Below are 23,157 nucleotides of genomic sequence, written 5' to 3'. Positions count from 1 at the left end.
TGATTTTTTTTTTTTTTTTGAGCTGCCTCTGGAGCCCTCTCCCTTCCTTCTCACTGGCACAGCTGTTTCCTTGCGGCTCTGGGATATATCCCCTCAGGTCACCTTAGGGTTCTCCTTGATGCTTCCACATCTCCCATCTTTTTGTTTTATTTCCTTATTTTAATGAAGTAGTTCTTCCAGCTCCATTTACAAAATTGAAGCATATTATCATTCACAGTTATTTTCTAACCAAGGCCAGAAACCTGCACAATGTGAGGACCCAAGTTTGGGGGTTTATCTTGAAAGAACAAAGGTCAGCCAGCCACCTTCTCATAGCTAGGTGAGACCCAGGCTCCGGGAAGCCTCACACCCTCGTGGAGCCTCAAGCCTTGGTGGAGTCTCGCCCCCATGGACCCAGATCCACAAGAAAGAGACCTTGAAGGCACACTAGGTGTCACACACCTCTAATCCCAGCTACACTGGAGGCTAAGGCAGGAGGATATCAAGTTCAAGTCCAACGTATGCAACCTAGCAAAACCCTGACTCAAAATAAAATAAAAAGGCCTGGGAATTTAGTCCAGTGGTAGAGCTTTCTTGTCTAGTATGTGAAAAGCCCCAAGTTCAATCCCTAATACTGCCAAAATGTGAAAAAGTTCTTAGATAATAAAACTCCAATAAGAGGACATTGTTCACCACCAAAGCCCAGTATTTGAAATAATGTCTACATCCAACAGGAACTCAATACATATTTATTGAGTGAATGAATATTGATAGAACCTACACCAATGAAAATCAAATTAGTAATCTGAAAGATAAAGATGGGAAGCTCACAAAATTTAAAATAAGAAGGGAAAAGCAAGCAGGAAATAGAAGAAATAACTTAAGCAATATGGAGAATTCAAAACAAGGTGACCAAAAATGCATTGAACAGGTGTTCCAGGAAAAAAGAATGAAAACAATGAAAGGTGAAATCATTAAAAAAATTTTTTTATTAATAAAACATCCTGGAGCTGAAAAAAGCACAAATTTTAGATTAAAAGTTTCTCTGGCAAGTCCTCGTGAAATTTAAGAAACACACAGATGAAGAAAACCACCCTGAAAAATTCCATATAAATAAAGTCTACAAAGGAGAAGAAGCAGAGGAGTATCACACCTCTCATCAGCAATCCTGGATGCTGGAGGCATCCGAACAATATCTGCAAATTTCTGAGGGGAAAAGCAATTTTGGACCTGGAATTCTATATGGAGGCAAACTTATAATCAAGGGTGAAAAGCCTGGAGACATTTTTGAACATACACGGACTCAGAAGTTTCACTGCAAATATACCATCTCTAAAAGAATTATAGGGCTGGGAATGTAGTTTAAGGGTAGAGCATGTGCTTAGCATGTACAAGGTCCTAAATCCAATCCCCAGCACCAAATATGAGTAATAAGTAAAAATAAAATAATTTCTGCCCTCAAAAATGTGCTAGAACAAAAACATCAATGACAAGAAGTACTCCCAAAAAAAAGATCATGTGACATACAAAGAAAGGGGTAAGTCAGAAGTAAAACAAAACCCCCAAGAGTCAAACTCAACTAAAAATAAAACTAATCTAGCGAATTGCTTACACTATAAGGGAAGGAGAAAGAGCATATATATGCATATATATACATATATGTATATATATATAATTTATTTAAAAGTATATATGCTTTTATATATATATATATATATATAAGTGTATACATTATATATATATATTTTTTTTTTTTTTAATTGGGAGATTTTGAGGGGTGGCAGAATATGTGACCCTATAATATGACACTTTGGTTTAAGGATTATTTTGAGTTAAAGGCACTTGAGAAATAGCCAATGCAAGCAGGACATTCTAATCTCCCTTTTCCTTCCAGGACACTAGAAATTACAACCAGAGCTGGGCATAGTGGTGCACACCTGTAATCCCAGCCTCTCAGGAGGCTAAGGAAGGAGGATCCCAGGTTCGAAGCCAGCCTCAGCCACTTAGGGAGGCTGTAAGCAACCTAGTGAGACACTGACTCAAAATAAAAAAGGTTGGGGATGTTGCTCAATGGTTAAGCATCCTTAGGTTCAAACCCCAGTACCAAAAAAAAAAGAAAGAAAGAAAGAAAGAAAGAAAAACCACCATGTGAAAGATGTCATCTCTGTACCAGAGGAAAAAAAATTCTTGTGCAGGGAGTCATAGACAAGAGAACTTGTAGAAACAGAACTTGTTAAAATTATTTTTACTTTAGACTCACCACATGGTTTAGTTTTTTTTTTCCCCAAAATTGCCTCTCTCTAGTGTAAAGGCATTTAGGTTTGGAATTTCTTTGTGCTTTCATTTCCTCCTGTGTTAAGTAAGACTTATTTGAATTTGGATGCTTTTCTCCTGTTAATCTGTCTCATGCCAATTTATTCTCAAACTGAAAACCCTGAGAGGATGGAGGTAAAACTTTGCTTCCCTTACAATGTAAAGATGTGTTGATTGTAGATGCTGATAGAAAACAGCATGGGAGTTAAAAAAAATAAGTTGACATCTAAATAATTGAAATAGAATATATACCTTTGCCAACCCTTCAAGGAAAACAAATGAGGTGGAGCTGAGTCGGGAGGGGCCCAGACGCTTCTTCACTGGTGAGGGCTTGGAGCTACTTCGCCAAATTGGCGTGGGGTGTCCGCCCAGACCTACTCCACCATGTCGAAGGTTTCCTTTAAGATTACGCTGACGTCGGACCCACGGTTGCCGTATAAAGTACTTAGTGTTCCTGAGAGTACACCTTTTACAGCAGTCTTAAAATTTGCAGCAGAAGAATTTAAAGTTCCTGCAGCAACAAGTGCAATTATTACTAATGATGGAATAGGAATAAATCCTGCACAGACTGCTGGAAATGTTTTTCTAAAGCACGGTTCAGAACTTCGAATTATTCCTAGAGATCGTGTTGGAACTTGTTNAAAGAAAGATGAGAAAGACTGGTTGACGAGGCTTTTGCAAGGAGGAAAGCAACAAGTACCCAGTGAAGAGGAAAGTAAAGTGTCACAGAAATAGCCAGCTGGTTGGACAAAGCTGTGGAGGGTATGTTGGAGAAAACTGAAAGTGAAAACAAAATATTTGACTTAATCTAAGTAGCAGAAGGGGCCTTGCCTGCATACAAATTTCAAAGTACCCCTTATGACAATTCAGAGAGTATAATAAAAAATTATACTTGATCTTACAGAGGATATCAGTATCTGGGTACGTCTTGAAAGATAAAATGAAGGCTTTTAGTGATTCAGAATCATTTCTTGATGTGCTGTATTTTGAATGACAAACTCCCTAGAGGCAGGGCTTGTCATGTCAGATTCTTTCTAGAGCTGAAAGTGTAGTAGACATTCGATAAATACTTGGTGAGTTATTCATGAATAAAGTCTAAGACCAGTTTTTATCTTACCATGTTTCAGTGTCTTCCCTGTTATAGTTCCTAGGTTTGATGGGGAAGAAATAAATTACAAGAAAATACAACTGAATCCTCTTAAGGGTGACATCGGTAGTTTAAAAAATTACCAAATATTATTCACAGATTTGATGAATACCAGGATTCTGAATTATCAAAGTAAGAATTTTTTTTTTTTGCCAAGTTAAAAAAATATACTCTTAATGTTTGGAATTTCATATATATATTTTATATATGAAAGAAAAATACAGTGATATGAAGCTTAAAAGCCCTTATTTCTTATAATTGAGCATAAGTTAACCAGAAAGTTATGAGTAACTATTCCTTGAATTTGGGGCTTAATTTAAAATTTCTTCCATTTTGCTTCTAATACAAAAACCTTTCTGTTGTTTGCTTAGATAAGTTTATTGTGTTCTGTGCCATAAAGTGATTTGTTTAATACTTTTGTTCTTCAGTTTTGAAAATTAGATTGCAGTTCTCAAAAAACTTTCATTGAGTGAGATATTTTGTTACTTAACAATTATGATCTGTAAGCTCTTTGTGCAAAATATTTTGAAGTATTGTATTTTAGTTTAATTAATAGTCCATAATTAATATCTTATGAAAATACTTTTGTTATACTATAAACCATATTGCCTATCCTTATTTTATTATTAGAATTCTTAATCAGCACACCGGTTGTGCCAGTTTATTAAAAATGTAATTATAAAAAGCAAAGATAATTAAATACCATAAATCATGGATAAGAATGTATATTTCCAAGTGTCAGTTTATTTGACAAAATAAAAAATTAAAACTCTGAAAAAAAAAAAGGAAAACAAATGAAACAAAGAGAACTTAATCAATACAACAACATACAAGAAAAGCAGAAAAAGGAAACAGCAAGAAAAAAATGAATGGAAAACATGTATCAAGATAACAGGAATATATGTAAACATGCTAAACAATAATAAATGTGAATGAGTTAAGTTCCCTTATTTAAAAATCTAGTGCTGATTCAGGTTAAAAATAATCCAATTTGGGGCTGGGGTTGTGACTCAGTGGTAGAGCGTGCGTCTAGCACCTGCAAGGCATTGGGTTCCATCCTCAGCACACATAAAAATAAATAAATAAAATAAAGATATCATGTCCAACTAAAACTAAAAAAAAAATTTAAATAATCCAATTTTATGCTATTTATGAAACAGATATCTATAACATTAAAGGGAGAGAAGGCTCTTTCCAAATGATAAAAGTCACAATTCACTAACAAGACCAAAATAATCAAGAACCTTTATTCACTTAACATAGAACTTGAAAATTTGAAAATCAAAAGATGTTGATCTATCTACAATGATGGTAGAAAGCTACAATAATCTGGGCTGGGGATGTGGCTCAAGTGGTAGCACGCTCGCCTGGCATGCGTGCGGCCCAGGTTCGATCCTCAGCACCACATACAAACAAAGATGTTGTGTCCGCCAAAAACTAAAAAATAAATGCCGCAGTCTGGCTGGGCACAAATCACGAGCCACTGAAGCAGGAACAAACTTTATTTTTAAACTGCAGGAAAACACTTCACACAGCTCCCGGGGAATCCTCCCGAACGCCACGAGGCTTCTCCAGGAAAAACCCCCAGCCGGAAATATCTCTCTCGGAAATCCCTCCTCCTGCACTTCCCCAACCAATGGGAACTCTCGGGGAATCCCCGGAAATCCCCACGAGAACTCCAAAATAGTGCGAGAACTCAAAAGTTGCGGCAGAGGCGGATAGTAATGCCTCGCCTGTCAATCAATACTGTTGGCAAAATGCCAGGGGCCATACAGACTCGGCCGTGGCTCTCAGCAAATAAATATTAAAAAATTCTCTCTCTCTCTCTCTTTCTCTCTCTCTCTCTCTCTCTCTCTCAAAAGAAAAAAGAAAACTACAATAATCTGAGCCAGGTACAGTGGTGCACACGGATAATCCCTGCTACTTAGGAGACAGAGACAGGTGGATTGCAAGTTCAAAGCCAGCTTGAACAATATATGGAGGCCATGTTTCAAAACAAACTAAAAAGGGCTAGGGATGTAGTTCAGAGTATTTGCCTGGCATACAAGAGGTCCTGGGTTCAATCCCTAGTACTATAAAAGGAAGGAAGGAAGGAAGGGAGGGAGGGAGGACTGTAATACCTTTTTCATAAAAGACATTCTTTTAAGTTAGTAAGTATATTTGAGTAATGTGTATAACCAACTTAAACTAAAAATTAACTTTATAAGATATCAGGAATCTCTGCTCCACAAAATCCCACTATTTTCACCTTCCTGTCTCAGCAGCAATTGATGTTTAGCATCCCCTCTCCTGAAGCTCTGCACTGGGCTCTAGAGACCCCACTCCCCCTGACGTTCCTGTAGTGGGTCCAGTGTGGTGAACTTACTTCTCTGGCTCTTCCTCCTATTCCTGACCTCATTACATTAATACTGACTTGCCTGAGAATGAGTCCTAGGTGATCCCTCCAGTGTGCAGTCTTTACATGACATCTCTAAGCTAACTACTCCCAAATGTATTTCTCCTGCCCTGAACTATCCCCTGAGCTCCAGATTCCTTTACCCAACTCCACTTGAATAACTAATAGGCAGCTCAAATTTAATGTCTCAAACTAAACTCTTGAAATTCTCTACATACATTCTAAAGTGTTTGTGATATCTCAGATTCTTTTTTTATTGTGCTAAATAAAGTACACATAACAAAACATTTACCACTGTAAACATTTTAAAACACTTCCATGGCACTTTATTTGCAAAATTGTGCAACCATCTCTACTATCCAGTTCCAGAACTTCTCAACACCCAAACAGAAACTCCATATTCATTAAGCAATCACTTCCCATTGCCCTTTTCTCAGCCCAATCCTCTGCTAACCACTTACCTGATTTCCGTCTATGGATTTGCCTACTCTGGACATTTCATATAATGAAATCATACAATATGTGGTGTTTGTGTCTGAAGTCATTCACTTAGCACAATGTTTTAAAGGTTCACTCATGTAGCATGTATCCGTATTGTGTCGTCCTTTTCTTCCCTGAATAATATTCTACTTGTGGAATACAGGTTGAATATTCCTTTTACAAAATGCTTAGAACCAGAAGTGTTTCAGATTTTTTTTTCAGATTTTGGAGTATTTGCATATATATAATGAGATATCTTGGGGATGGAAACCAAGTCTAAACATTCATTTATATTTCTAAATATAAATTCGTTTATATTTCATGTATAACTTGCACACTTAGCCTGAATAAACTGTGTGTTGGGTGCCTGCATTTTGACTGCAACCCACCACATAAAGTTAGGTGTGGGATTTTCATGTGGCATCATGTCAGATCCTCAAAAGTTTCACTTTGTCAGCATACTACAGTGACACTGCCACATCAATGTTTATAGCAGCACAATTTATAATAGCTAAGTTGTGCAGCCAACCTAGATGCCCATCAACAGATGAATGGATAAAGAAATAATGGTACATATACACAATTGAATATTACTAAGCCATAAAGAAGAATGACTTTATGACTTTTGCTGGTAAATGGATGGATCTGGAGACTATCATGCTAAGTGAAATAAGACAATTCCAAAAATCCGACAGTCGAATGTTCTCTCTGATATGTGGATGCTAACCCACAACAAAGAGGGTGGTTGGAAGTCCAGTGGATTAGACAAAGGGGAATGAAGGGGAAGAGGGGGCAAAGGAAAGACAGTGGAATGAATCTGACATCATTTTCCTGTATTCATATATGAATACACCACAGTGAATCTCACCATTGTGTCCATCCACAAGACTAGGATCCTAATTAGAATAAGATAGATTTCATGTTTGTATAAATATATCAAAATAGATTCTACTGTCCTGTATAACTAAAGAGAACAAGTAAGAAAATAAAATTAAAAATGTTTAAGGAACAAACCTTAAAAAATGTTTTGTTTTGTTTTTTCATATTTTTGGATTAAGGGCATGCAAACTGATTACCTTTGGCTTATCCATTTACCTGCTGATGTTCAGTGGAATGAATTTTTCCACCAATACACACCAAGGTTTTTCTTTTCATTGCCCTATGCTCTTTCCCCTCTACAGACATCTCTATCTCAGTTGGTGGTACAAATACTGACCGGTTGTTAAAGCTCCAAACCTAGAAGACATCATTGATTCCTCTTTCTCTTGACCCCAAACCATCAGCAATTCCCAATTGTTATATCATCAAGATCTGTCCCAATTTGGGTTATTTCCCTAGCCACCAACAGGTGCAATGGCACATGTCTGTAATCTGAGCTACTTGGGAGGCAGAGAAAGAAGGATTACACATCTGTCTTAAAATAAATAAATACAAAGGGCTGGGGATGTGGCTCAGTGGTAGAGCGCCCTTGGGTTCAATCCCAGTACCCCTTCCCTCCACAATATAGTGTAAATTAGATCATGCCACACCAAGGCTGAAGACCGTTGGTGGCTTCTCATTACATCATAATAAAATCCAAACATTTTGCTATAGCCAACGAGATATGATCTGGCTTCCTTACCACTCTGAGCATCTTAGCCACACTGGCCTCTCTCAGACATCTTCAGCATGTTCCCTGAGCTCCTGCTGAGGGACCCATGTCTTCCCTTAGGCTGCATGTCTCCCCCTTCTCAATATGCAGACCATTTCCACAGACAGGCATTCCCTGACTCTGCTATCTGAAATAGAGCTCTCACCCCCACCCATCTCTTTCTATCTCCTTCAGCTGCAGGGGTTTCCCCTCATACTGAGATCCATAGGAGACTCTACTATTTTTCTATCTGTTTATGATCTGTCTTTTCCCACTAGAGTGTAAATTCTGAGGAAATAAGCACATTGCTTCAGCCAAATCCCCAGGGCCTAGAGCAGTCCCTGTTATGTCTGAGGCATTGAATAAATACTTGTTGCTTGAATAATGAACACAATGCATTGTGTACACATACAGAAAGAGGATTTGGGGCTTCATAAATAGAATAGCCAATCTTTTCCAACATCCTTAAACATTTACATGAAGAGAACACGGAGCATTCTTCAACCAAGTTGGTAAGAATATAAATTAGTGTAAGCTTTCCAGATTTAAATATCTATCCTAGTTTTCAATGCAGATATTCTTTGAACTAACCCAATATCTTAAAAGGCCTTTTCTTTCCCCATTGGGTTTCACTGGCACCTTTGTGATAAATTAAGTGATCCTCTATTGCAGGTCTATTTCTGGGCTCAATTTTATTCTGTTTATCTTTTATATATTACATCAGTTTTAATGTTGATATGGATGTTCATATAAACCACAAGGAAAATTTTCCACCATATTATTTTTCCTCCTGTTCTATATTCTAGAGCTGGTTACTCTTTACAATAGGCTCAGTGAGATTCAATACTATGGTAGTATAGAAAAATACTTTGGGTTTTGATAGAAATATTTTAATTATATTTAGAAGAATATAATTAGGGGCTGGGGTTGTGGCTCAGTGGTACAGCGCTTGCCTAGCACGTGTGAGGCACTGGGTTCAATCCTCACCACATAAAAACAAAATAAAGATATTGTATCCACTTAAACTAAAAAATAAATATTAAAAAATATAATTTAAAAACACCGACTGTGAGAAGTTGTCCTTTTCTCTTTTTTTCCCCCCTTTTATTTGCAGTGCTGGGGCTTGAACCCAGGGCCTCAAGCCTGCCAGTCAAGTGCTCAGCCACTGAGCCATATTCCCCCTACTGGAAAGTTGTCCCACTGAATCTTAGTGTGGGTTTGGAGGAAGGACAGGGGTAAATTTTTTTTAAATCAAAGGAACAGTCATTTTGCCTTTTATGTTGTTGTCAAGTATTCTTCCCCCCTCCCAAAATTCCTAAATGGCATTGAAATGATAGATGTTGTAAATAATATTGAACAGGCACCATACCGTGAATAAGGGTCAGGTGTCAGCACTAAAATATCTGATAAAACCAATTTTTGATTTGAGAAGTTGTCACTGTAGTCCCTGGTATTGATGCAACTGGGTATCTATGTGGCATTATAAATGGCACAAGACTCAACCTCTTTATTCATTAGTATTTACTATGCTAAGACTTCTGTTTGTCTGTTACATAAGTAGGAAGAGGAGAGGACCAAGGATCCTCTTCTGATTGGACTGAGCAACCCTGTTAACATTTATGTCACTTGGCAACATAAATGCCAACTACATTATCACCCTGGGCAATGAATCAACAAATACAACTGTAATTTGGCATTACAGGTGACACTGAAGGTTTTGTTCACAAAACATGGCAACAATTTCTAAAATCTCTAGCATCTGAAAGACCGCTTTCTTCAAATTATTCCGGTGACAGATTGATATTAAAGAGAACAGAACAAACTGGTATCATGACAAGACTTCAGAACACACAAGGAAAAAGACTGATGTCTTTGGGAGAGTTCACATTTACTCTTTTCCTTATTGGGTCCTTTGAGTTTGAAGTTGTAAAGGATGGTTCTCCCTTTGCAGCTGTGGAGAAGAAACTTTTTTTTTTCATCTCTTTATTTGACTTTTGACTTTAAAAAAATGACATTTTATATTTTTAGAGCCAAGTTCTGATGTGTCGTTCATTAGCATTATTAAAAACCAGAATGCAAACCTGTGAAGTTCAATTCAATTTATTTATTTGCAGTACTGGGCATTGAACCCAGGGGCGCTGTAACCCTGAGCTACATCCACATCCCTTTTCTTTCTTTTTTTAATTTTGAGATAAGAGTCTCACTAAGTTGCTGAGGCTGGCCTCAAACTTGTGAACCTTCTGCCTCAGCCTTTGGAGTCTCTGGGATTACTGGTATGCACCACTGCACCCAGACTGCAGCTCAATTTTAGAAAATGGAAAATGGATTATTAGGATTTTACTTGATAAAATACAAACAATCTCCCATGTTACAAAGCAACAGTCAGGGTGACATCAGAATTCTCATTAGCAACACGGGTACTAAGACACAAATTCTTTGGCAACATGATTTTGTGTGTGTGTGTGTGTGTATGTGTGTACAAGGGATTGAACCCAGGGCCTTGAGTATGCTCAACAAATACTTTGCCACGAGCTACACCCTAGCCAGACATAACATGATTATGAACTAGAAAAAGACAAATTGTACCCAGAAAAAGACAATGAAGTGTGAATGTAGGATAGGACCATTTTTAGATACACAAGGACTTGATTCATTTACCTCCCACATGCTCATTTGGGGGAAGTTCCTTGAACAACTAAGAAAGGGGAAGACCAGTGATCCAGGAAACAGCAAAACAAACCCAAAAAGCCAGAAAAGGAAGTTTCTCTTTGATTTGCTGTTTAGCAAGACTAATGAGAAATCTGTAGAGATTGGAGGAGACTGTGATGCCACAGGAGGTAAGAAAAGGTACCTAAAGGAGAGGAATGGCAACAAGTGATAGAATAAATAATAAAATGAAAAATAGGGGGTGGGGGGAGGATGGAAAATAGAAAAATCCCACAATTAGAAAAGGAAGTGAAAGCACAATGTGCCCAAGTTCCCACGAGAGACCTGCCCTCTAGGGGTCCAAGTTCAGTGTTGAGTGGAGTGAGTGGCCGTCAAGTTGAAGTGTCTGGGCAGATTACGGGAGACCTTCAAAGCTACACTCCAATGTGTACCTGTGGTCTAAAGAGGCCCAGAGAACCATAACTGGTTCTTGAAGAACGGAACGAAAAGTTAAGGCAGCTTTGAAGTAAACACCAGCCTGCGGTGGGAGAGGCAGGAAGCTGAAGGATGCACCTGTTGCAATTTTCCAGGCCCAAGGAGGAGGAGGATAGCCCCACACTAGGGAAGGAGAAGAGAACCATCAGGAAGGCACTCAAAGCAGGACTCTGCAGGACTCAGGTACCAGGACTGGATACATGGGTGGGGAGGGTTCCAAGACTTTGGGGTGTTTAGACAGGAAAATGATGAGGGTGTTGATCTGGTCCTGCTGTTTGATTATTACTCACCTACTTCCCCTCCTCCTGGCCCTTGGCCTCTTCCTTTTCCTCTTCCTTCCCACCAGGTTGATTTTAAGTTCCGTGTTGGCAGAGGTGAAAGTTTGTGTTGGTCTCCTTGACAGGAGTTCTGGGGCCCCTGGCAGCAGGCACTCAGCTAATGCTGTGGTTGCTGCTACTGCTGCTGCTGCTTCAATACCTTAAAGGTTATTTTATGCTTTGGGGCATAAAATAATGATGATGAAAATAGAGATTAGTGAGATGCCAGCTGCTATCAGGAGTTGGCAGAAACTACCTTTTGAAATTATTGTCATTACTTTTTCTTTGGTGAAAGGCCTTATTTTATTTGTCCTTTCTTTAGCATCCTTTAGTTAACCCTGTCAATACCTATGTAGAATTAGAACCGTGCAGTATTGGGAGATCTGACTGTTGTCAAGGAAATCACTTCTAAATTCTTCTTTTAAAATCTTGTTTGATTGAAAACTGACTCTTTCTTAGGCTTTAGAACTATTTAAATCCACTCTGGCCAAGGAGTCTGAGTGTTCTGCATGTTGTTTGTTCATGTGTCTGAAGGGGGAAAAAAATGTTATTTTCAAAGAAAGCACTAGATGGCACTTGTGATGTATTCAATCAAGGATCTGTTGCCTCAGATTCTTTTTAGAAAAGGGAAAAATGCAATAAATATTAAAATGGAAAAATCATCATTACAATAATGAAGATCAGTTTCCTATGATTGAGTTTACTATGTTCATATGTATGAGCAATATATTTATGCAGTGTTTGCATTTAAACCTGGGCTTTGCTTTATAAAAACCATAAGAGGGGAGCCAACATCTCTATAATATATGAAAACCCAGTATTACTAAAATAATAAAAGAGAAAATAATATTTGATTTATACTTAGATTGACCGGTGGTGTTTTTAAAATAACTGTTCTATTCCACTTGGAATATTTCAATTTGTAAAAACAGATTACAAAATCTATGTTCCAAGGCCCATCTATCATGTAAAGAAAAATAAGTAATTGTTCATTTAAAATAAAGCACTACTGCTTAAAGGCTTTATAAGTAATATTAATAGGAAGAAAAGAAGGGAGGACAGAAGTAAGGAAAGGAAATAAAAATTAAAGCAAGTATCTCAGGAGTTTCACAGTCTTTAAAGAAATAACACTCAAGACTTTAAGCAAATACATTTCTTTTCTGTTATTTGGTTAGTCCAGTCTCTTTTCACACATTGCATAATAATCTCATGAAGCCACTTTAATGTAGAGAGATTGTAAACTTTTAATAGAAATACAGGTTGAGCTGGTCCTATTTAAAGTAGAAAATATTGTTGCCAAATACCATGGCAACTGTAGCCTGAGGACCCTCTCACATCAGTGCATCTTTCCTCTACCTATTGCCCTGCCTTGTCAGTAACCTTTTTATAGATTAGGTTCCTTATGACTCTGTTTCGCTTTCTGTCCTTATTCCCCCTTTGTCTCAGTTTTGTTCCTTATTTCAAATGTACTTTTTCTTCCTGTATCTTTGTAGGATAATTCAACACAATGCAATTCTTGGGGAACAAGATGGGTTATAAATAAATTAATAATAATGCGAATATGCTGTCTTGTAATTACACTAATTCATGGGTTTGGGATGAAATTGACATTTTGAGGGTAGTATCTCTTGTAGTAGTAAACTCAGCATGTCAGAACTCACAGCTGAATATGCAAAACAGCAACAGTGCTGAACAAAATCTGGGATCTGTGGAACAGTCAGTTTCTTAAGATGCAAATGATAGGACAATTCTGGCTAACCAAACCAAAAGCAGATTTCAACAGAGAGCTAACCAGGAAGTCATGGGATAGATGGGAGGCAGAAGGGACAATACCAGACACAAGACAGGAATGAGGTCAGTTCCTGGAGTACACATAGCAAGAACCACTTCAGGATCTTGTCTGGGTGCTGCTGTTCCAATGTATGCATTCCAGTTTTTTCCCAACCTGTGTGTCTCTACTCAAGATGAAGAGTTCCAAGCAGCTAGACTGCCTAATGTGTTCTGTGCACTCATAGATCTATGGAACCTTGAAAGTTTGCAAAGTATAAAGTAATACAGTTTGGAAAAAAAGAAAACATTCCAGAAGTCTAGTTGTCTTACCTTGGGTCATATGTGGCTCCTTGGTTTCAATGGGATGAGATATATTGATTTACACCCCTAACAAGACTGCCCACAAAGGGTAAGAGGAAATTGAGTGTTCCTAGGAAGGGAGAATTGTTGCTGGCTGACCCCCCCACCAAAAAAAAAATCAACCATGTGTATTACTAGGTGAGTGCTCTACCACTGAGCCACATCCCCAGCCCAACCATGTGTATAGCAAGAACAGAGTTTCTGTGTTGCACTGTAAAGCTCTATAAGTGATTGAGTAGTGCCCCTCCCACCTCAAATGCAAAACCTCAGTAGGTGGCCTTATTTGGAAATAGAATTATTACATGTAATTAGTTATGGTTCAAGATAAGATCTCACTGGATTAGGGTGGACTGTAAATCTGATAAGTATCCTTATAAAAGACAAAACAGGACACCCACAAAGACACACAGAGAAGAAGGAGATATGTAGATGGAGGCAGAGATTAGAGTGATACATCTACAAGCCAAGAGATCTGTGGAACAAGGAATGCTGGCAGCCACCAGAAGCTGAGAGAGAGGCATGGAATGTTTTCTCCCTCAGAGCATCCAGAAGTAACTTACCTTGTCCACACTTTCATTTTGGACTTCTGGCCTTCTAAGTGGTGAGAGAATATTTATCTGTTGTTTTAGGCCATTCTGTTTGTACTTTTTTTTGTGGTAGTCTTTGGAAACTAATACAACTCCTAAGAGCAATTTCTTTATTGTGGAACCCTAAGAGGTAAGACTATGGAAGTGAATGCTTATATCTTAGTATGTTTTATGTTATTATAACAAAATATACCTGTCACTTGATACTTTACAAAATAAAGAGGTTGATTTGGCTCTTGAATCTGGTGCCTGGAAGGTTCAAAGAGCAAGATGCTAGTATCTGGTGAGGACACCCACCAGCCTCACCCCCAGCCTATATCACAACATGGTGAAGATGTAGAAAGGGAAAGAGCTGCATGCAGAAGGGCCAGTCTTGTGGGGTGGCCTCACTTTATAGCAACCTGTTCTGAAGAGACTTATTCAGTCACATGAGACCCGACCCACTCCTGCAGATGGTATTAATCCATCCTGAGTGGTCATGAGGGTAAAACCCCTCTAGGGAACAAGCTTACAGCATAAGAACTTTTTTGGAAAAATATCACATCCAAATTATAGCACTTAGTGAATATATATATATATATATATATATATATATATATATAGTAAATTTATAGTGTTTGTGTGTGTGTGTGTGTGTATGCGCGCGCTCGCACGCATGTGCTACACTGAAGATTGAATCCAAGGCCTCATCCTTGCTAGGCAAGCACTTTTACCACTGAGCTATATCCCCAAACCCAGTAAATGTATTTTTATAACATTGAATGAACGTTTCCTTAACGTATGAATGCTTCAGTCCGTTTATTCCATAAGAGCCTCTATGCACTGGCATCTTTGAGGACCCGGAAAGACAGTGCAAACAATTTAGACTGAGTCACTGCTCATCACAGAGCTCACATTCAGAGGGGAGGCGACAAACAAGACATATCAGTATTGAGATCAAGGCTATGAAGAAAGCGAAACTAGATGATGTGATTTAGTGATGGACCCGGAGCAAAGAGCCAGTTTAGATTGGGTGGAGAGACAAGGAAGAGAGAGCTGAAATCTGAATCATGAGAAGGAGCATTCATGACCTGGGGTAAGAGCATTCCAGGCAGAGAGATCTCAGAGAACCAGGGCAGAGTGACCACTGATGAGTAAAAGGAACTAAACTAGGAGACTTAGGCAGAGACAGATCACTGTCTTTTCTAGAACATAAGGAAATGAAGGATAATAAGTAGGAGAGTAACATTTTCTGATTTAAACATGTAAAGTCAGTCTGATGCTGTGTAGGAAAAGGGTCAGTGGGGTGCAAGGAGAAGGAGGTGCCTGGGAGACTGCAGCCATAGGCTAGGTGAGAGTAAGTGGAGCTAAGAGCAGAGTTTACTGGGGTTGTAGAGAAGTGGACTCATTCTACATATTGGTAGGTAGAGTTTCACAGGACTAGCAAACTTAAGTGGCTTCTCTGAGCTTACTGTTACTTGAAATTCTATTAAGGATGAAAAAGAAATTACCAAGTCTTATATCTAGGAACTTTGCATGTAATTAGAGAGATAAGATGTATACATATGACATATTTATAAAACACACACAGACTCAACGTGCCTTCTAGCGTGACAGAGGCAATAATGTAGGAAAGAAGGCTCCGGTGTGGGTAAAGTTAATAAGGAAAGCTCCATGAACTTGAGAACGGTCTTTAAAGACACAGAAGATTTTAAAAATCAAAAGATAAAAAAAATTTTAAAAAAGAAGATAAATAAAATTGAAGGAGAGCATTCCAGGTTGGATAGGGTATGAACAGAAGAGTGGAGGATTGTACAATATTTAGGGTGGGTGAATAAACTGATCTGATCAGAGTAGGGTAAAGTGAAGAATGCCACCAAAGTTAGGTCAGCCAAGTAACCATAGATGACAGAGGGCTTTAAAATCTAGGACAAGTTTAGATTTGACCTTCCAAGTCAGAAGTCAGCAAACTGTTTCTGAGAGGGCCACACAGTAAATAGTTTGAGTCTTGCAGGCCATACAACAACTCAAATCTTCCTTGCAGTGTGAAGGCAGCCTTAGACAATACTTCAAAAATGAGTATGGCTGTGTTTCATTAAAACTTTATGAAAACAGGCGGCAAACTAGTATTGGCCCTTAGGCTAGAGAGGTAGTGTCATAAAATAAAGCAGGGTTTTATTAGAATTTTTTAAGTGACCACGTACAAGCATAGTATACATTTTACAGTTACGGAGTCAGCATCTATTTCCCCATTCTCCTTCCTCATGGTTTCTAGGCTTCCAGTCAGATGTCTGCTTCTCTCACATGTGTAGGACGAAGCTGATACACTGGCCGCAGAGGAGGAATCTCCGACTGTAAATCTCTCAGGTTATACCATCCCTCTTTCACAATGTTGGCCCCTGCATCCCAGACCTAAGCCAACTAGTGCTTTCATTTGTCAGTCACAGATGTTGGTTCATGGAGAGCAGCTGGTTTAGTTTGGCCCAGTAAGTTTACTAGGCCTTCTGGGAGAAAAGCTTTCTCACATTGTGGAGGGAGCCACCTAATGGGACTCTCTTGCTCCTTCAGGAGAGTTCTATTGGCACATACATCACTTTCATCGTTGAAATCCATCTGAGTTTCCCATTAGTTGAAATTCAAGGATTCTACTGTCACAGCAAAATAACATGGAATGGGTAAATACTGAAGGGCTCCAGATCAGAGGAAGACAAGGACTGATGTGATAAGGAACAAGGTAGTGATGAGAAGGGGCAAAGGGACACTCTGGGCCACTGAAGAGGGAGAGTTAATGTGGGCTAATCTATATTAACATGGCCAGCATTTCCACAGTGAATATATGAGACAAAGGAAAAATTTAAGGAAGACAGAGAATGAGGGAATTTGAGACTACTCACAAGGAAATACATATAAAACAGAACTGAAATGTTGAAGATGAAAGAGACACTTATTTGAAAGCTTAGCCAATACTAATTCAACAGATGATCTCACCCTGGCAACAAAAGCTCACTATAAAAGCTTCAACTAGCCTGGCCCCTGGGGCACATGCCTGTAATCCCAGTGCCTCAGGAGGCAGAGGCAGGAGGATCGGTAGATCAAAGCCAACATTAGCAATTTAGCAAGGTGCTAAGCAACTCAGCAAGACCCTGTCTCTAAATAAAATATAAAAAAGGGCTGGTGATGTGAGTCTGTGATTAAGTACCCTTGGGTTCAATCCTCAGTACCAAAAAAACAAACAAACAAAAAAAAAAAACTTCAACCAGAGTTCATAAAACACTATGTAAAACCGTAAAACAAACATCTGTAAAGATAGAATAACTACCTAACTTTACAGAACTTTACAGAACTTTCGGGTTATGTCTTGGCATGGCAGATGCATCACATTAAGAACAAAAAGAATTGTGATTGTGTGTGTGTGTGTGTATGTGTGTTTTGGGATCAAACCCAGGGCATCACACATTCTAGAAAGTGCTCTACCACTAGGCTGCATCTCCAGCTCAAGAACAAAAAGGAAGAGAGGGAGGGTGACCAGATGACAGATTGTGAAACTAACTAGAGGTCAGTGTAGGACTGACCAATCTATTTCAGTTACACACATTTTAATATTTTGAGTTAGGAGACATGAAGTCCATTTACATATATCTTCCGGAAGCCCCAGTAGAACAACAGGACAAATTAGGGAAACAGCTGAGAGAGACCCAGCCCCAGTTCACACAAAATCATTGAGCCTTCTCATGTTTCAGTGATGAAAAGGTAGATGGGAACAACTGAAAGGACTAATGGAAGGGTGCCCTGTGCTTAAAAGAAATAGTATTCAAAGGACAGGGGCAACTGTGAAAAGAATGATAAAGTAGAGGATGAAGCATGGCGTTATAAAAAGAAAGACACGGAAAGTTTTCAAAAGAAGTAATGAAGATGTTACTTCATTACTTCATAGGAAGACCATTTCTTGGGGATGCAGGTTCAGTGGCACAAAATAATAGTGAGAAACGAATTTTGTTGGGTGTCTGTAGTATGACAAATTAAACAAGATGTCATTTTTAATTCATGTCATTTAATCATGCAATAGGGCTTTATTGTTCCTATGTTAAAGTTAAGAAAGCATGAGGTAAGGTGTAGATTCACACCTATTGCATTAGTTTCCTTAGAGAGTACCTTAAACTCATTCTGAATTTTTGTTTTCAAGAGTGAAAGGAGTAGAATTTATTTACATGAGAAGAAAAGAAGTAGAGCTCTTGTTGGGTGAGAAGGAAGGTGAGAGCAGTTTACCCTAAACTAATTTAAGAGTAGGGATTAACATATTTGAAAGGTCAGTATGGAAAGAGGAATCCACAGGAATAAATGAACTTTGAAAGTGCCATAATGAAAACCTTTGGGGAGTAACAGGTTAAAATCATGGGAAATTTTAGTTGTTTTAATTTTAAATTTATTCTAATTAGCTAAACATGACAATAGAATACATTTTGACACATTGTACACAAATGGAGCACAACTTCTCCTTCCTCTGGCTGAACATGATGCAGAGTCACACCGGTTGTATAATCACACATATATACAGGGTAATAATGTCTGTTTTATTCCACTGTCCTTCCCACCCCCAAGCTTATTCAGGGCTTTATCTTTGATTTTTCTGTAGTATAAAAATGATATATTTAGGTGTATTTAGATGGATATTTATNCCCCCCTCCCCTCCCCTCAGTCTCCTCTGCACAATACAAAGTCCCTTCATTCCTGACCCCTTCCCCCATGAAGGATTAGCATCACTTATCAGAGAAAACATTCAACCTTTGGTTTTTTGGGTTTGGCTTATTTCACTTAGCATGATATTCTCCAGCTTCATCCATTTACCTGCAAATGCCATAATTTCATTCTTCTTTAAGACTGAGTAATATTCTATTGTGTATCTGTATCACATTTTCTTTATCCATTCATCTGTTGAAGGGCATCTAGATTGGTTCCACAATTTAGCTATTGTGAATTGAGCTGCTATAAACATTGTCATGGCTGCCTCACTGTTGAATGCTGACTTTAAGTCTTTGGCGTATAAACTGAGGAATGGGATAGCTAGGTCAAATAATAGTTTTATTCCAAGTTTTCTGAGGAATATCTATACTGATTTCCATAGTGGTTGCACCAATTTGCAATCCCACCAGCAACGTATGAGTGTACTTTTTTCTCATGGGAAAGTTTTAAATGTGCTAAAGCTATAAAGACAAAATTTACATGGCATATAGTAAGGCTAACATGTACATTCATACTTTGAGCTCCTAAACACTTACCAATGACCAATGAAACATATAAAGAGGAAATTTTAAAAATAAGTGGAGTCTTTTGGTCTCAGTTTTCACCTCTAAAAAGCTTGGAAATCACCACTCCATTCTAACAAGTAAAAAGCTGAATAAATTGAAAAATCAAAACTCTTCTTACATCCATCAGAGTAGAATTACAGGTAAACTGCTACTTCCCAAATTGGAGAGACAGACAGATGGATACAGAGACAACTTACTAGAGCAGAAAGGTTTGCAAGAGCTAGCATTTAGGTAGGAATATCTGAGCTTTAACTGACAAATCACTGGAGGCTAGGGGTGGACAAGACTAAGAGCTAAAGACTCCAGGGGACACAGTCATGGAGAGCCTCCATGCTTTTGTGAGTTTTTACCTCCAGGTGCTTAACTACATTCTCACAGTAAATGTTGGAAAAATTCCCCTAGGGCTCTGGTGGGAGAAGAGAAAAGGTCCTATTTTTGAATATGGCAGAACCCTCAGTTGGTACCAAGGTCTGCCATCAGGAAAGGCTAGTTTACCAGAACCTAACCTGCTGGAGTTTTACTAGCACTTAACTAACCTGGAGGAAGGGAAATACCCAAATCCAGCCTACTCTAGTCATTCCATCCCACCTAAGTGGGGAGAAAAAAAGCTGAGAACACTTCTGAAGTTCATAGTTCAGAGGCATAGGCTCACGAAATAGTGAGACTTAATCACAAGACCATGAGTGCTTCCTATCTGCCTCCACCTTACTGCACATTCCTAAAGGCCTACTTAGCCCAGTTCTTTTTACCCAATACATCATATTTGGCTACCAATAAAAAAATATATATATAAGGCATACTAAAAGGCAAAAAACACAGTTTGAAAGACAGAGCAAGCATCAGAATCAGATGTGGCAAGAACATGACATTATCAAAGAGGGAATTTCAAATATCTACGACGAATATACTAAGAGCTCTGATTGGTTAGCAGACAACATTGCAAGAACAGATGGGCAATGTAAGCAAAGATGGAGAGGTAGAAATCCTTAAAAATCAAAACACTAGGGACTTTAAAAAGCAACAACACTCTGTGTGCTGTGGCACACACCAGTAATCCCAGCAACTTGGGAGGCTAAGGCAGGAGGCTGGCCTCAGCAACTAAGCAAGCCTGTAAGCAACTTAATGAGACCCCATCTAAAAATAAAATGGGCTGGGGCTGTAGTTCAGCAGTTAAGTGCACCTTGGTTCAATCCCCAAATCCCCAGTGGGGGAAAAAAAAAAAGGAACAACATTGTTTTAGAAATGAAGAATGCTTTTGATAGACTTAATAAACAACATGACCGAGGAAAGAAATCTCTAAAATTGAGGATATGAGGATATGTAAATAGAAACCTCTGAGACTTAAAGAGAACAAAGAATAAACAATGACAACAAAATATAACAGACTATCCAGAAACTGTGGGACAACTTCAAAAGGTGTAAATACATATAATGGGAGTACCAGAATTAGAAGAAAAGATGAAAAGAATAGAAGAATTATTTGAGGCAATAATGACTGAGAAATTCCTAAATTAAGATCAGCTACCAAACCACAGAACCAGGAAGCTCAGACCACACCAAACAGGATAAATATCCATCTAAATACACCTAAATATATCATTTTTATACTACAGAAAAATCAAAGATAAAGCCCTGAATAAGCTTGGGGGTGGGATGAGGGTGGGACAAGGGGAGGGAACCACCCTGTCAAAAGAAGAGCAAAGATAAGATATATATTACTCTCTCCAGAAGCTACACAAGCAAAATAAAGCTGAATGTTTAAAGTATTGAGAGAAAAAGACTACAATTTAGAAAAAAGACAACAATCTAGAATTCTGTGAAACTATCCTTAGAAAGTGAAAAAGAAATAAAGACTTTCTTGGATAAACAAAAACAGGGAATTTGTTGCCAGTAGATCAACTTGTAAAAAAAACTTAAAAGAAGTCCAACTACACCTAAAAAATAAATATTAAAAAATTTTAAAAGAGAAATTAATTTAGTTAGAAACTCAGATCTACAAACATAAATATTTATTTTTTAGCTTTGGTGAACACAATATCCTTATTTTATTTTTATGTAGTGCTGAGGATCAAACCCAGTGCTTCACACATGCCAGGCGAGCACGCTACTACTTGAGCCATATCCCCAGCCCCAATAAGGACATTTTTAAAGGAAGTAAAATAAAAACTTTTATTTAAAAAAATTTTTTCTTTTGAGATGGAGTCTCACTGTATTGCTCAGTGTGGCTTCGACTTCTGGGCTCAAGCAATCCTTCTGCCTCAGCCTCCCAACTAGTGTTTTGGATGTGAGGTATCCCCCAAAAGCTCATGTGTGAGACAATGCAAGAATGTTCTAAGGAGAAATGATTGGGTGTAAGAGTCTTAATCAAATCAGTGATATAATCCCCTGCTAAGGATTAACTGAGTGGTAACTGAAGTGTTGGGGTGTGGCTGGAGGAGGTGGGAATTAGGCTGTGGCTTGGTGTATATATTTGTATCTGGAAAGTGGAGTCTGTTTCCTGATCACAGTGATGTGAGCTGCTTCACTCAACCACACTCTTCCTCTGTGTTCAGCCTCACCTTGAGCCATGAGGAATGGAGCCAGCCTTCTATGAATTAAGATCTTTGAAACCGTGAGCCCTCAAATAAACTTTTCCTCCTCTATAGTTGTTCTGGTCAAATCCTTTGGTCACAGAAGCGAAAAAGCTGACTAAAACATAGACTATTGGTGTGTGCTACCACGCACAGTTTTATTTTTATTATTCTTAATTGACTTAGACAGCAAATAACATCACTAATGCGTTTGATTATGTATAATTTATGTATATATCATATAAACATATATAAATGAAACAAATAACAGTCCATGATATAAGGGATAGAAGGGAGAAATTATTTTGTTATTGTACTTATACCATTTCATGGGTACCATAGTGTTATAGAAAAGTAGGTTTGGATTAGTTGTTAATGAATATTGCAAACTCTTGGGCAACCACTTTAAAAAGTTTTTAAAAAGTATAACTTGAAGCCAGGAGTGTTGGCGCATACCTATTATTCCAGCTACTCAAGATGCTGAGGCAGAAGGATGGCAAATTGGAGGCTAGTCTCAGTAACTTAGTGAGGCTTTGCCTCAAAATTAAAAATAAGAAGGACTGGGGATGTATCTCAGGGGTAAAGCACCACTGTGTTCAATTTCCAGTGCTCCCCCCAAAAGTACAATGGATATAATAAAAAAAAATGCAGAGAAAATAGAATCATATAAAAAGGCTTGATTAAAACCACAAAAAAGAAAAAAGAATTAAAGGCAAAAACATAAACAAAAAACAAGGACAACAAATAGAAAACAGTAACAGATTATTGATATAGTTAGTAGATTTAATCCAACTATATCAATAATCTCTGAATATCAATCTACCAATTCAAAGACAGTGTACCAATTAAAAGACAAAATTGCCAAAGTAGATCAAACAACAAGACCCAGGGAGCTGACTTTAAATGTAAATATACATATAATTTGAAAGTAACAATTAGGGAAAGATTTACCATTCTAACACTAGTAAAAAGAAAGGGGAGTTGGGCATGGTGGCACAGTCCTGTAATCCCAACAGCTCAGGAGGCTGAAGCAGGAGGATGGCAAGTTCAAAGCCAGCCTCAGCAACTTAGCAAGACTCTGAGCAACTTAGCAAGACCTTGTTTCAAAATAAAAATAAAAGGGGGTGGGCTGGGGATGTGGCTCAGCGGTAGAGCACTCGCCTCGCTCGTATGCAGGCCTGGT

The 23,157-nt window shown here is 38.3% G+C and overlaps 2 protein-coding genes across 4 annotated transcripts in view; both read left to right on the top strand.

The window, feature by feature from the left end:
* Window positions 1-2,578: 2,578 nt before the first annotated feature.
* LOC107136654 (ubiquitin-fold modifier 1-like) lies at window positions 2,579-3,027 on the top strand. Its single transcript, XM_048811969.1, has one exon. It carries the CDS (start codon window positions 2,677-2,679, stop codon window positions 3,025-3,027), a length of 351 nt encoding a protein of 116 aa, XP_048667926.1. The 5' UTR covers window positions 2,579-2,676.
* Window positions 3,028-10,985: 7,958 nt separating this feature from the next.
* The window catches only part of Gpr155 (G protein-coupled receptor 155), a 69,532-nt gene continuing 57,360 nt past the window's right edge, over window positions 10,986-23,157 (top strand). The window contains exon 1 of one of the 3 annotated variants that reach the window (XM_048812516.1): window positions 10,986-11,268. In XM_048812516.1, the coding sequence (XP_048668473.1) occupies window positions 11,158-11,268 (111 nt within the window). In that variant the 5' untranslated portion in view covers window positions 10,986-11,157. The remainder of the gene's footprint in view (window positions 11,269-23,157) is intronic. The other 2 variants (XM_048812513.1, XM_048812511.1) reach the window with 2 other exon arrangements.

This window comes from Marmota marmota, unplaced genomic scaffold, assembly GCF_001458135.2.
Source record: "Marmota marmota marmota unplaced genomic scaffold, marMar, whole genome shotgun sequence".
In the NCBI taxonomy this organism is placed as follows: domain Eukaryota; kingdom Metazoa; phylum Chordata; class Mammalia; order Rodentia; family Sciuridae; genus Marmota; species Marmota marmota.
The sequence above is the reverse complement of the archived record's forward strand: the minus strand, read 5'-3'. Positions and strand labels throughout refer to the sequence as shown.